This window comes from Natator depressus, chromosome 1 (assembly GCF_965152275.1).
Source record: "Natator depressus isolate rNatDep1 chromosome 1, rNatDep2.hap1, whole genome shotgun sequence".
Classification (NCBI taxonomy): domain Eukaryota; kingdom Metazoa; phylum Chordata; order Testudines; family Cheloniidae; genus Natator; species Natator depressus.
Window position 1 is genome coordinate 202,957,005 of NC_134234.1, and position 14,774 is coordinate 202,971,778.

At 47.5% G+C, this 14,774-nt stretch overlaps 1 protein-coding gene across 1 annotated transcript in view; it reads right to left on the bottom strand.

The window, feature by feature from the left end:
* The window catches only part of FSTL1 (follistatin like 1), a 77,957-nt gene extending 66,151 nt beyond the window's left edge, over window positions 1–11,806 (bottom strand). Inside the window, exons 1-2 of the mRNA XM_074974629.1 lie at window positions 11,639–11,806; window positions 11,420–11,476 (exon numbers count right to left, since the gene is read on the bottom strand). Of these exons, the coding sequence (XP_074830730.1) occupies window positions 11,420–11,476; window positions 11,639–11,641 (60 nt within the window). The 5' untranslated portion in view covers window positions 11,642–11,806. The remainder of the gene's footprint in view (window positions 1–11,419; window positions 11,477–11,638) is intronic.
* Between the last annotated feature and the right edge of the window lie 2,968 nt (window positions 11,807–14,774).

Here is a 14,774-nt window from a genome sequence, read left to right on the forward strand (position 1 = left end):
ATTTATTTATTTGAGAAGAAGAAAAAAACTTTGGAGAGATATTAGGTTGTGGCATTGCCTCTGCAAAGAATAGGAAGGAGGCAGCATAATATGGGACACAGAAAGCTAGACTAGACAAGACACTAAGGACCAGGATTTGCAAAAGTGACTACTGATTCTTGGCACCAACTTGAGACATTGTGAAAGGGTCAGTTTTTCAGCAGGTGGGTGCTTAGCAAATTCTGAATCTCAGGCCCCTTTAAAGTGTCTCAGGTTGGGCAGTAGCCACATTTGAAAAGTGTGGCTTAATAAGTGCACTGTAGGAAACAATGCTGCATGAGAGAGAGTGTGCTTATCCTGTCTACACACATTTCTTGAGTGACTGAAACATTAGGCCATCCTGCCTCTAAAGCATGAGGCCATGTTTATTATACTCCAAACAGGCCCTCTCGGCTAATCAGAGCCAGCCCTGCACCACCAGATTGTCAGGCTGCCCTATAATTAACTTGGCTGCTCTGTAGGTAACAGGACTGAGAAAACACAACAAACCCAGCCATCTGCACACCCTTATTTTGTAACATTAGAGTCCTGACTCTTCAGCATAGTGACCACAGAGACCTGCACAAGGATTCTTTCAAGAGCACAATACAGACAGTGCGAGTGAGTCGGGGATGTGTAACAGCGTGATGAGGAGTACGATACCTCTTCTCTGCCCCCTGCTGGAGGTGCCCCCACCCTGACACACCTGTCCAAAGAACTGTGTCACCTGGGAAAGAAGGGCAGTGAACTTAGGTCTCCAAGCACTTCCATCAGGCATTAGCAATCAGACTCCTTAGGTGACATAAAAAAAGTTTGCCCGCTTCTCCTAAGAGGTGGTGCTGGGGCAGCAGAGAAGCTCACTGGGCCTAACTCAGAAAACCCAGCCCCAGGTCATGGCCTGACAATCTGACTGCACCTTCAATTACAATGTGTGACAAACTTTCTCTGTTGTGGAGTGTGACAGGGTGCTGGGCAGAGGGTTGCATATTCAGCCCTCTGTCACCCCCATTCCTCATTAGGGGAACAAACTAGAGCGGGCTGGAGGTAACCTGACCCTAACTGGGGAGGCAGAGACAGCTGCTAATTAGCCTGGGGCTGCATCAAAGCCTCAGGGGAAGGAAGCCCGGGGAGAGCAGGAGGAAAGGGAAAAGGCAGGGAATGGAAGCAGAGAGGTAGCTCTCCCCTCCCTGCAGATAGTGAAGGGTTACTTGTACATGGTGAAACAGTGGTGGGAACAAGCCTGAAATAATGTGCACCAGTGGTTACTAAACCCAGGGTCTCAGAGTGACTTTATGAACCTAGCAGAGGCAGAAGCCAAGGGGGCCCTGCCACACTCTGCTACGTGGAGTTAGAAGTCCAGGTGGCCATTTTTGAGATGAATGTCTATTAACTGTTACTGGACTAGCAAGGGGCTGGCAGCAAGACCACACACACACACACACGCTCCTGGTGAGCCGGGACACTCACAGTGGTAGGGCCCACAGTGTTGTTTTCACAAGGTAACAATAATCAGATCTCTTCCCAGGCGAAGCTGGTTTTATCTGGGTGGATATAGTGCTGTATCTGACAACCCTGAACACTGAAGTCCCTTCTTTGGCCACAGAATAGGTGCAGCCTGGGCAGTGGCAGAGCAAGCTTCTGACATGACATGACTTAGTCCCACCTGGAGCCTCACCTGCAGGGGCGAAAGGGAAATGGAGTCTCTGTGGCAATTCAGTGCTTGGCCTCTCTGCTGAGACGGCCCCAATGAGTACCCTATATGGAAGGTTATTTTATTATGCCTCCTACCACCACCTCTAGGGATAGGAACGAGCTCACCAGCTCACATCACATGCAGCAACCAAACAGCCATCAGAGGAGAGTAACTTGCAGTTTCTCTCCTACAGAGTCAGGTCTGGTCCACCTGTAAAACTTAGGTTGGTGAGGCTGCAGCACTCACATGTGACAAATCCACCCCCCTGGGTGCCGTAGTTAAGCCAACCTAACCCCTGGTGTAGACACAGCCAGGGTGACGGAAGAATGTTTCTGTCAACCTACCTTCTGTCGCTCGAGGAAGTGATGTTCCTACAGCGATGGGAACACCCCCTCCATCACCGTAGGCTATGTTTACAGAGTTATGCCAGCATAGCTACACCGACCTAGCTATACAACCGGAGTCCCCGCAATGTAGACAAGGCCTACATCCTCCAGGAAGTGTAGTAATGCACTTACAAGAGTTCCTGTACACTCTCATGCAGTCTTTGGGTTTCCTGGGACATACTTCCTGCTGGGTCAGAAACAAAGCAGCCCAGGACAGGGCAGTCACAAGCTACAGTACACAGGGTAGTAAGAAGTTTGTTACCTCATTTCTGTACATAGTCCCTGTTCATAATAAAAGGTTTTATCTTGACACTGGTCTGCCCGTCAGTAAGATATTACAGTTTCTGCTGTTACAGGCCAAATTCAGACCAGTGACCTAAGATGAATGGTCCAGTTTCATTACTAAGCTGTCCAGATTCCTGGATTCAATGAACTGTTCTCTAACATCAGTCTACCCCCTTTGGAACTGGATTACAATCCTTTCAAATCATCCATTCCCACTGTCCCTGGAGGATGTTCCTTCTCCCAAGCACAGACAACACTCCAGATGTGGCCAACATGACCCCTGAGCTTTGAAGGCTGGAAACCAGTTCTTCATATACAGCGCCCTTTCCTCAACCACAAAGGAAAAGAGCAGCCAAAGACAAGGCAGAAGAAGAAAGCCCAAAGGTAGCTTGGCACAGCTGTGAAGAGTTACATCATGCAGCAGGAAAGCAGTTGGCTTCGGGCTACAATTACCTGTGCTCAAATGGCAGGGGTCCCAGTGGCACAGAAAGGCCTCTAGGAATTGCTTTCCAGACTGATTAGTCATCTAGTAAACAGCCCCAGACTGTACACCTGGAGCAACACCCAAACTGTGCACCACCAAGGGCCATGCTGGCAATGTGCCAGCAACTTGAGGGCTCTGCCTCATTTGTATCTGTCCTGATGTATGCATAGAAACTCCTCGTTTTTCACCTGAAGTCTTAGGAGCTGATCAGCTTTATCCTTGTGCAGAAGTTACAAGGAGGGACTAGCCAAGGGCTGTATTACAGGATCCTGAGAGTCAGATTTGGCCCTGAGATTGCAGTTTGTTGGGCCACTGCTACAGATGGATATTTATTGTCCCATACTGTGTCCTGAGGATGGACAGATTTCTTAGATCGGCACATTTCTCTCCGGGCTTCAGTCTCGCATCAAGCTACTCTACCTCCCACTCCAACTGACATTCTGAATCTCCACGGACTTTCCTACTTGGCAGGACAGGCACCTGAGAAGACTTAATTATGAAATCAACAGTGAATGGAGCTTTGTGATGAAGGCTTATGGTTTTGAGTTCTCACCAATATTTACCAGTGAAGGCCAGTTAAAGAAATACTCACACAAATTTACAGGCAATCTGCGGGGAGTGAGTGAGACCTACTGGCTACATCATCAAGAATTTTGGCTTCTAGTCTTAGCTCTGTCACAGATTCTGTGTGACCTAGAGTGTAAAATTATGAAGAAACCACCTTTGGCTGCAGATAATCTTTCCAGCCATCAGCATATCTTGAAATGCCAATTTCTGGGGAAAATCATCAAGAACAAGATAACTCCAGCAGTATCTAGAGTCCAAATGTCTCTGACCTATTTAGTTGGGGTTCTGGTGTGGGAGCTGTGCAGACACTGCACTGGTGACGGTGACTGATGATCTCCTGTAAATGGATGAAGATTAGGTGCCCATGCTTCAAAGTTCATGGACTCCCTGGTCACACCTCAGTCCCTCCTCTGGCCTGCTCCAAACCCTGCCCTAGCCTAGCTTGGGACAGCTATGGTGGAGCACCAAGGTGTGCACAGTCACCCTGCATTCCTACTCTGAAACCTGCCCCTTTCTCTTGTCATGTTACCTAGTCTTTCAAATCCTCTGTCTGCACTGATCCCCCTCTATCTATTAGAATTGCAGGAGCACCTACCTAGAGATCCAAGTCAGGGATCAAGGCCTCACTGGGTTAGGTACTGTACACACACATAACCAAAAGATAATCTCCACGCCAGAGAGCTTACAGTTTTCGGGTGGTATTACTCGGAGTAATGGGATGAAATAAGCAAAGGAAAATTTAGGCTGACCAGCAGGAAAAGCCTGCTACCCATGAGAACATTAGACAGTATAATAGTGTTTCAAGGGAATGGTTGGCGTCATACCATTTGGGACAAAAGTGGACTGGGTACAGCCCTGGAGCGCACACTATAGGGAACCACCCTGTGCTACTCAGCAGGAGATGGACTGGATGGGACCTAAGATCTTTTCCATCTGTAACTCCTATCTCTTGGCTGTCTGGTTGCATTCTGGGTGTGTTTCAGAGAGCAAGGGAGGAGTAGTTTACTCCCCAATGATATGAAAGCCATTAAGCTAGCTCCTGCTTTCAAACCAGCCTTTAGTTTGCTTCACCACCACATTTGCTCAGATGCTTGAGAGTGGGATTGAGGGATCCAGATACAGCTGAGCTAAGGAGACATGAGATCCCCTTCCCTGCAAATCCACCTGACCCCTTACCCTTTCCTAGCCAGCTCGTCACAAAGGAGCCTTCAGCGTGAGTCCCAGCCCAGTGAGTCCCAATATCTTTGCTGTGACTGACTGGTCACAAAGGCTATTCTTTAATTTAACTGTACAGTAACTAACAGTAATCAGCAACAACATTCTTGGCCTCCAAGTATTTACTGCTGGAGTTAGGGAACTAAGGAGTGGAATAGGAAATCATACTTCACAGGGCTCAGGGGATTGGGAATAGGCTCTGCAGACATTGACCTCTAAGTAGCTGGTTTGAGTTGCAGACCAAGCAAATAATAATCAATTATTACTATCTGATGTCTGCTCAGTAGCCTGGTCTCAGCCCAATTCAGAGTTGTTAGGAGCTCATATTGCTATCAGTGCCAGCATAAATGACAACGATTATCTGCAGTCTGATACAGTGCCCATCACCATGCGTTCGAAGCACCTTGGTATCTGAACTGGCAGTTCCAGCAGAGAGATCAAGGACTGAATGGGTCACAGGCTGGAACTCCCCTCTGACCACTAAAGAAGGTCAGGATTGAGGCACATTGATGGAGTGACAGGTGGGAAAAGCTTGCACCGCCACAGCCCGTACTGTGTTTTGTCTGTGCTTAAACACAGGACATAAGCCTCTAGGCCTGGTAATCCAGCACCTTATTCATTATCTACATAAAAAGATTCCAGGATTGTCACTCTGTGTGTCACTGTTACCTCTGCTCCATCAGTGTGAAGTGATGGAAACAGCCACACGAACGGCTGAGCACTCTCTCTGTTCAGAATATCACCAGGTTCAATTATCACTGGGATTTGCGGTCCGTTACCATCCAATTTTTAAGTTCTCAACCATTTTGGCCCTTTTTTTTTTTTTAAACACATGACTTTATGACTTACACCCCTGTGACAGCCAGGGTTTTCAGTTACTAGTTATTTATACTATGGTAGTAGCGCCTAGGAACTGCAATCAAGGATCAGGGTCCCACTGTGCTGGGTATGTACAGATATGTACAAAGAGGACAGTTCCAGCTCCAGAGAACTCATAACTGATAGGACACACAGGATGACATAGAATACATAAGAACCCATATCCACAGCTCAGAGCACCCACAAACTCTGCAAAAGTTTAGATCTAGATACAACTCTGCTGTTCAGACCCGTCTCTAAAATAAACCAGAGTATTAACAGTTTTAGTCTTTTCTTTTGATAACACCAAAGACACCAGCCTGAGGGATAAACCTTTACAAAGAATGTTCACTTTGTTCTTAGATCAGCTCAGACTCTGGAATATGGCAGAAACGTCTATAACAGAGGCCCCCGTGGAGACAGACACAATCTGGCTGAACGAGGCACTTCTGGGAATCTCATCTGGCTCATGGGATGGGATGTGAAAACAAAGTCTGGTTAACAGGAGTCACATTACTTTGGAAGGATGCATCTGGCAGAGTTTTGTCACAAACTTTCATCTGTTCAAAGAAAAATGTTCTTCAACATGTAACACCACACAAGAAAGATCAAAGGTGCCCCAGTCCCTCCTGATGGGGAAGCAGCTGCTCCAATAACAGCAGCTGGAGCCCAAGCAGTAGGCAACACTATGAGTTTCAATCACTCCCCTCGTCTTGTGTGGGGAGGGGATCTGCACACTACGCTGCCTCTCACCAGCAGCTCCCTGTTAATTAAAGGCAAAGAATTTGTGCTCTGGCAGATGAAGGCCCTCGCTGCCTGCTGGTGAATTTGCACAGCCCAGACTTGTCAGTAAACAGCAGCTTGTTTGCAGACAGATGCCACAGAGTCACATACACTCATGCATTACACACCTTACATTTGTCATATTCTGAAGCTTGCAATATCCACCCTTCCATGAATTTAGGCTTCTGAATTCATGCTTGGTAACATCCCTACGTGTAGGTAGTATGGTGTAGGGGTTAGAGCATGGCACTGGGTTCTTGGGACAGAGCTCCGAGGTTCTAGTGCTGACTCACCTGCCGATTTAGACCTCAGTCCTGCAAGGTGCTCAGCTCTCTGGCCTAATACAGCGCAGCACTTAAAGTTAAGCACATGCTTAAGTGTTTTGCTGGATTGGGCCAAAGGATTCAACACCCTGCAGGCCTGAGCACCCTGAGCAGGCCTGTGTGGCACTTGCTAAGTCACTTCTCTCTTTCTGTCTAATGCATTTATAATGTGCCCATCACCATGGACATGTAGGTCCAACTACCTGCCAAGCAGAGATGCAAAGGTAGGATTCCAAGGCAGTGGATGGTGTCAGAGCACAAATATCAGACAGGACAAAATTCAGATAAATGTTGAGTCTGATATTGCTTCCCGGGAAGTCAATGGCAACATTCCAATTAGCTTGAAGCAATGTCTATACCAGTAGACAAAGGCATGCTGTAGTTCTGACACACATTAGCTGGTGAAGGTAAACTAGTAGGGTTGACACCTGCCAGCTAACACATGTTCAAATACAAATTGTCCTGTCTACAATAGGGTTTTAACATGTCATAGTTATACTGTATGTTAAAACCTTGTAAAACTTTCCAATATATACAAGTCCTCTGACCCCGTAAAGACAACCGAACAGAGTGTCTGGATTTATTTCTTGTTAACTGGGTATTTACATACTATTCCTTCAGCACCCAGGGATGAGATGTGCACCATATAGGAGACTTAGAGGCTTAAGGATTAACTTTTAATACACTCATTTTCTTTCCCATGGGAGAGGATATGGAGAAGGTAAAAGATATTTTGAGTCTCTCTCCCTCTCCTCTCTTCTATCCCATCCAGTCACCGCACTATAAACTCTGCTTCCCAGAACCATCCCCTGTACCCAGAAAAGGGACTGCTTGGGTTCATAGCTGACCTATCTTCATGGCAGCCCCTGCGACACTAGCATACAAATCTTGCACTGAGATCCTGATCCCTCCAACTGAATCATCCAACACGACCAGGGGCAGGAGGGGGATTCCAGATGCTGACCCCAGAAGAGAAAGATAAACAGAACTACATGAGCTTGATGGCTGGATTCCATCTGGGTGGTAGGGCTCAGGATCTATTGCTCTTGTGATTGTTTCTGAGCTTGGCCAAGAAAATCTCCCACGGTTTGGCAAGTCTACAATTTTCCAGTCTTCACAAAAGAATCCCAGGAACCTTTTTTGAAACAATTTCTTCTCAAGAAAGATTACTAATGGGCCTAACAATAGCACTGGGGTGAGCGGAGGATAAAAATCTAGACAGGTAGGGAGAGCTATACTCCAGTGGAGCTTAGTAGCAATTTTGCCTACATAGGGACTACAGGTTTTAATGCCCAGTGTTAATTTATGAATACACTGAATGGCACTGAACACAGAATCCACCAAAAGCAGACAACAGCTAGAGAAGTGATCATCTCTGAAATCTAAAAGAGGCACACAATATGTTTCTATGATGTGTTCTTAACTGCAGAACAAAACATACTTATATTTATACAATATTATTGCATGTCACAGACATAATAATACATAGCACTTAGATAAGGGGTTTTAACTTCATAGTGTTTTCTAAACACTAACTAGTTAGTCTTCAAAGACAACCAGCTCTTCATAAGACAGGTAGGCCAAGATTTCCCACAGTGTGTGCCAGTCATACATAGGTATCTAAATGGTTTGATATTCAAAAGAGCTGAGCACTCACCAGCTTCCATAGACTGAAGTGGAAATGCAAGGTGCCTGGCACTTTTGAAAATCAGACCATCTATTCAGATACCTAAATCCACACTGAACAGCCTAACTTTAAACCTGGTTTTAAAAACTTAATGGCCAAAATTTTCATTATCCCAATTTTATATATGGGAAGATTAAGGCACAGAGATATTATGGTGCCTAAATTTGGGCATCAAAAAAATTAAGGCACCTACAAACCCTTTCACATTAGCAAGCCTCTGAGTGTGACCCCCCCCCTTATAAATTAAAAATGTTTTAATATATTTAACACCATTATAAATGTTGGTGGCAAAGCGGGGTTTGGAGAAGAGGCTGACAGCTCATGACCCCCCACATAATAACCTTGCAACCCTCTGAGGGTTCCTGACCCCCCCAGTTTGAGAACCCCTGGGCTACCCAGAATACTAGTAGCACAGCTGGCATCAGGGTCCAAATTCATCCCTGATCCAAATCCACTAGCTCCTACTCTTGTGCACAGACCACTATCATGGTTATTATTTAACATTTATGTTGCAGTTGTACCAAAGCACACCGTCTTACAAAGAGATTTTGACTTATACATTGACCAGAATTAATTATAGTTTGTTTACTATTATTTAGGCCTTGTCCACACTTGTTTACCCTTGTGGTGGCGTGCAGGGTACATGTAGCTATACGCCACAGTGACAGAGGCAGGCTGAGTCCACATTCACTGCAGTGTGTACCTACGCGTGGAAGGCTCCGGCCTGGGGAGGCAGTGAGGAAAGGCTCCGACAGCGGGACACTACACCGCTAAAAAAGGCAGTGTAGACTTGGGAAGCACTGCTTGGGTGTTTAGACTCTAGAGAACCACGTAGAATATATACCCTGGGGGTCATGCATGTATGGCACTCTATGCTACTCACCTAAGCAGTGCCTCACCACCTACCCTGCTATTTATACCCATGCTATCTGGGCACGTATTATCTGTACTCTACACGCCACTCTAAGGCTATGTCTACACTACAGGTGGGATTGATGCTCTGAGATCGATCCACCGTCGGTCAATTTAGTGGGTCTAGTGAAGACCCGCCAAATCAACAGCAGATCGCTCCCCAGTCAACCCTGTACTCTACCCCCGACGAGAAGAGTAAGGTAAGTCGACAGAAGAGTTTCTCCCGACGACCCCCCGCGGTGTAGACCCTGCGGTAACTTGACCTAAGGTACGTAGCTGGAGTTGCGTAGCGTAGGTCAACTTACCACGGTAGCGTAGATATAGCCTTAGTGTTGACCTACCCTGTGGCTACATCTTCACTGGGAGCTAGGGGCGTGATTCCCAGCTCACACAGACATACTTGTGCCAGCTCTCATCAAGTTAGTGCATTAAAAACAATAGCGTAGCTGCAGTGGCACGGGCAGCCGCAGTAGCAGCATGCGTTAGCTTCCCCGAGTATGTACCTGCAGGATCCGGGGAGGTTTGTACCCAAGGCAAATAGTCTATGCCGCTGATTGCCACAACTCGTGCTGCCACAGCTACACTACTCTTTTTAGCACACTAACTTGATGAGAGCTAGTGCAAGTATGGTTACATGAGCAGGGAATCACACCCCCAGCTCCAAGTGTAGACGTGCCTAAGAAGATGAATAAAACTGCTTCCCGTTTGAATTCCAGCTTCTTGATGTATGGAAATACTGACTGTGTAAGTATGTCAGGCACTAAGAGAAGGCTAGTATTACTGTATTATTATGCACATACACATGTGAAATGTTAATGCATGCTATAGCTCAAATCCACTCCTTCTCAGTTTTCATGGACACTGCACTAAGGCCGGTTTGGCAGTGTTAGCTGTGACCCCATCACCTTTCCATATCGCCTCCATTCCTGGCATGCCACAGTACTCCGAATTTTTCATCTCCTCAGCAAGATGCTGATATGTGGGGGAGTTTACTGGAGAACTTTAGTTTCTGGGTTTTTAAAAATCTGTTGTATTATTCTAAATCCTGTCTCTGCCATAACCATGGTAGTGAGGACAATGGATGGGAGGCAAAAAAAATCAGCTGTTTTGTTGGAAATCAGATGTGTTTATACATTTTTAGGCAGAGCCAAATTGTGATGCTTCAGGGTGCGGCTAGCCATCTGTAACAAATGTGAAGGCGGATAAAATGCAAGTGGAAAGAAAGATCCCCCCCAGGGATCTCTTTTCTTCATAAACGCACATTCTGTTTCTCTCCCTAGTGCAGCTTGAGTTCATTTTCTTTAAATCACTTCCACATTTTCCTGCTATAATTATAAAATAGTTTGTTTCAGACCTCACTTTCACAAAGGCTGTAGCACTGGGAATTCAGATACCACTTATTTTCTATCACCAGACTTTTGGGTTTATGAGTTTGGAGTTAATGGCTTTTAATTCCTGAAGAAGGTCAATGCAGTAAAAAAGGAAATGTTCAGAAAAAGTACAGTCTCACTTTAAAACTTGAAAGCATGAAAATGCAGTAATATAAACACAAGCTGATCACACTACAGGACTTAGGTTTTGGCAGAGGATTTTCAGATCTAATATATCGCATGGGAACAAAATTCTGTTATGCTTTTTAAAATATGAAAACGCACTAACAGTAAACCAGACAGATGTAACTTTAGCTCCCAAAGGAATACATAACAAGGATTTCCATTCACACTTATATGCTGAAACTTTCACCCCAAGGAAAAAAAATTACTTTTCCCAACTGTGGGTGTATTTTTCACCAAATGAAACTGCTTGAAAGCTTTGGAGGGAGAAACTGTTAATTGTTTAAATTGCTCGAAGGAAAGTGTAAATCATCCAGGGCGCTTTTCTGAATCCCCCAGATCCATTACTTCCTCCAAATACCCAGCCCCGCCATCTATTCTTTCCCCAAATCCCCCTGCGCTGGATGCTTTGTCTCCCCTGGTAAAGGCAAACATTTGCTTTCACGCGCATCCGCTGCCTAGATTTCTGCTCCCAACTTTGCAGCGGATCAAAGCGGCTGGCGAGTCGCTGGACTACGAGCACGAGCCACCCCAACTATCCCCGGGCTCTCGTCTGTGTTTGCAGCTACACTTAACAACATGTCGTGTTCGTGCGCGAGCTGGCAATCTAGTCCTCGTAAAAAGCGCCCAGGGGAGCCCGGAGCCCCGCACATACCTCAGCGTGCAGCCGGGCGACGGCCACAAGGGCGAAGAGTGAGAGACTTTTCCAAATCTGCAAGAGAGAGAGAGAGAGAGATGCGTGTGAGGGGGCAAGGGGGGGCTGGGAAAGAAAGAGGCGCCCCAGAAAACTTCCCCAGGATCCCCCTCTTCTGAGGTCCCCTTCCCCACCCCTCCTACCACCAGCCTCTCCCTCCCCAGCCGCCGCCCCGCTCACCATGTTGCTCCTGGCTCGGGCAGAGGGGCGCGAGTGGGGCGGGCTGGGCGAGAAGCGGAGAAGGGACCTTTGCTGCTTTTTCCTTCTTCTTCTTCTGGAAATTTGATCAGGGCGCTGGGAGGGAAGCGCTCTGCTCCCCGCATCTACCTCCAGCTCCGCCCCTCCCGGCCAGCCCCCCCGGGCCCCCTTCAGCCACTCCTCCCCCTGCCCCGCCCCGCCCCGGCGGCTGCTAAGCCGGGGCCCGCGGCGCGTGTGTGAGCCGCCGCTGACTCCTCCCGCTCCGGCTCCGGCTCCCGCTCCCGCTCCCTCGGTGGGAGGGACACAGCGCTGCTATGGGGCTAGGAGCCATGGGGCTGAGGGAGGCTTTCCATGCATCCCTACAGCGTGCAGGCACAGGCCCTCCCGAGCCTGCCAGCCCCTCCTGGGGGGCTTCAGGCTGTGCCACGGAGTCAGCGTTGCCAACCCCCTCCAGGGTTGGCCCGGAGTCCCCAGGAATTAAAGATGAATCTTTAATTAAAGATGCTGTCATGGGATGAGACCTCCAGGAACATGTCCAACCACACCTGGCAACCCTACAAGGAGAGGAAGGTGCTCTCCGGGGAGGGGTGGGGGGGGAGTTGCTGAGCAGCTGGAAGGGGGAAGAAAGCGGGGTGCGGAGGATGAGTCCTCTCCTGTGTCTCCCCCAGCAGTGAAGCAAGGCTGCTCCGATCTGGGTGGGTGGGAGCTGCACAAAGGGAGAGGGGTGTAGCAATGACATAGCTAGGAGTTGAATTTTGGGGGGGCCCCAACTTCCGGTAGATGGGCAGTCACGCTAGCTTGACCCACTGTGTGAGGCGCCCCAGGGGCACAGAGGCTCCTGGTGGCTCCCTGGTGGGCAGAGGGGCAGTCACACCCGCCCTGCAAGTAAGAGGCCCTGTGGGGCCAGGCCCAGAGATGCAGGACCTCTTGCAGTGGGGGCTCCAAGTAGGGTTGCCAACCCTCCAGGGTTTATCCTGGAGTCTCCAGGAATGTTAGTAAGAATTATGTCATGTGATGAAGCCTCCAGGAATACGACCAGTGCCCTCCCACCTCCCAGCCCAGTGCCATATGCTCGCCTGCTTTCCAACCTGTGGCAAAACAACTTCACAGTTTCCACTGCTGCAAACGGCTACAATGCCCCACCCCAGGCAAAGGCCGCCAGTGGCCTGCTGGCGCTGCTCACTCCTGGGCTCAGGTCTCCACATGACAGCAGCAGCCAGGCTCAGGTAGCAGCACACGCCTTAGCTCCATGTGTCGAGGAGGGACTGGATTCAGCGCGGCTGCTCAGGGCCTCTCCAGGAAGGAGGTGGTGCTGGTGGCTCTCAGGCCCCATGGCTGGCGTGGCTCAGCCCACACATCACTCTGACACATAGCGGGACCAGGGCTGCTCTGGTACAGGTGCCTCGAGTCTCTGGGGCACAAACCCGGCATCAGCTCCTGGCTGCCCTCAAGCCCCCTTCTGCCTTATGCTGTGTGCCCACAGGAACCGATGGGAGCTGGGTTCTTCCAGTGGAGGTGGTGACTCCTCCAGGGAGGAATCAGTAGTTTCGATGGCAGCAGTGGTGCAGACTCACAGGCTTAGCTTTGGTGGTAATTGGGGGAAGAATGTGGACTACCCAGACCCACCTATGCCTACACCCTTGGGGTGCAGTAAGTGCCAGCCATGGCCTCCTTCTCTCTGATTCCTTTACGTTTTGGCTTAACAGAGACAACACAGTGGAAAGATGGTGTCTGTGATACGGGCCTTGAGTGTCTGGAGGTGTAGGGGTGTGTATGAAAAATGCAAAGACCCTCAACACTCTACTGTGGCTCTCAATAATGTTTAGGAATAAATAATGGTATTATTATGTTTTTCTATACACAAAGACCAGCCATATATATTCAGTCCAAATGACATTTGCTTTAGATTAAGAGAACAAACAAAAAAGAACAAAAGTAAACTCACTGAGAGTACAGTGTGCATCTCTCTGTCACAGTTTGCATAGAATGTACACAAAATGGCTGATGGCCTCCACAGACAGCATAGTCCTTAAAAATTTAAAACTGCTGCACACAGAAAACAAACTCATAACAGTCACATAACTGACTACAGCACACTGTTTGATATACTTTTCACTTCTATAGCTGAAAATTCAAAACTTAACATTTAACAATGCAAACCATGGGTGAGGGGCACATAACAGCTAAATACTGTACTCAAGAACATAATCAGTCAGGAATCCTTGTGGTTTATGTATTGTATATATAACAAAGAGTTTGGATCAGAAGCACTAGAGAGAGGAAAGCTATTGCCTCTACAGAAATAAAATTACATACATCAGTATTTCCAATCACTGTTGCTATTAATCCAAACTCCTTCTTACAGCTATAGTATCTGAGTCACAAAGGACCACAAATTATATATATATTTCCCCAAGCACTAACATTGTTAAAAGCCAGTTGATATTGCTCAAGGCCAGGGCATATGTTACCAAGACAACTATAAAAGAGTCAGGAAATCACTAGTTAAGTCCTCACCCAAACCCTTGTAGCCTATAACCATGATATCACCTTCTCCACGTTACCTCAGTCAGATCCACCACACATGCCTCTGCCTTCCGCCCCCATACAAAACGTGCACCCATTAACCATGGCTGTGTGGAGTGGTTAGAAATGGGTGATTTCTAATTGTCTGGAGCATTGGGGTGCTGTTGGGCAGAAGCTGATGGTTAGAGTGTATGGGGCACATTTTTGGCTGATGCTTAATTGGATGATTGGTAATTAAAGGAATTCTTTGTTTTTTAAGTGGAAATAGTTTGTCATGTTGGAAAGTTACTGTTTATAACATTTGAAATAGTGTTGTTTAGATGATGTAATGAGGAAATATGGTGTTGTGGATTGTTTTTTCCATAGCTGATGTTTATGGTTGTAGTTAGGGGGCACATTTTGTGCGCAAGTGGAGGTATTTGTGTTATCCTGAATTAGCAAATGAACTTTTTAGGGGTTGGATTATAACCCTACAAGCCATCCGGAGGAAGGGACAGCATATAGCTATGCTTCCCCAGGACAGGAACCAGACTGGAACTCTGAGACATGTAAATGAGGCTCTCTGTGTCTCATGGAGTATGCCTTCACTCCA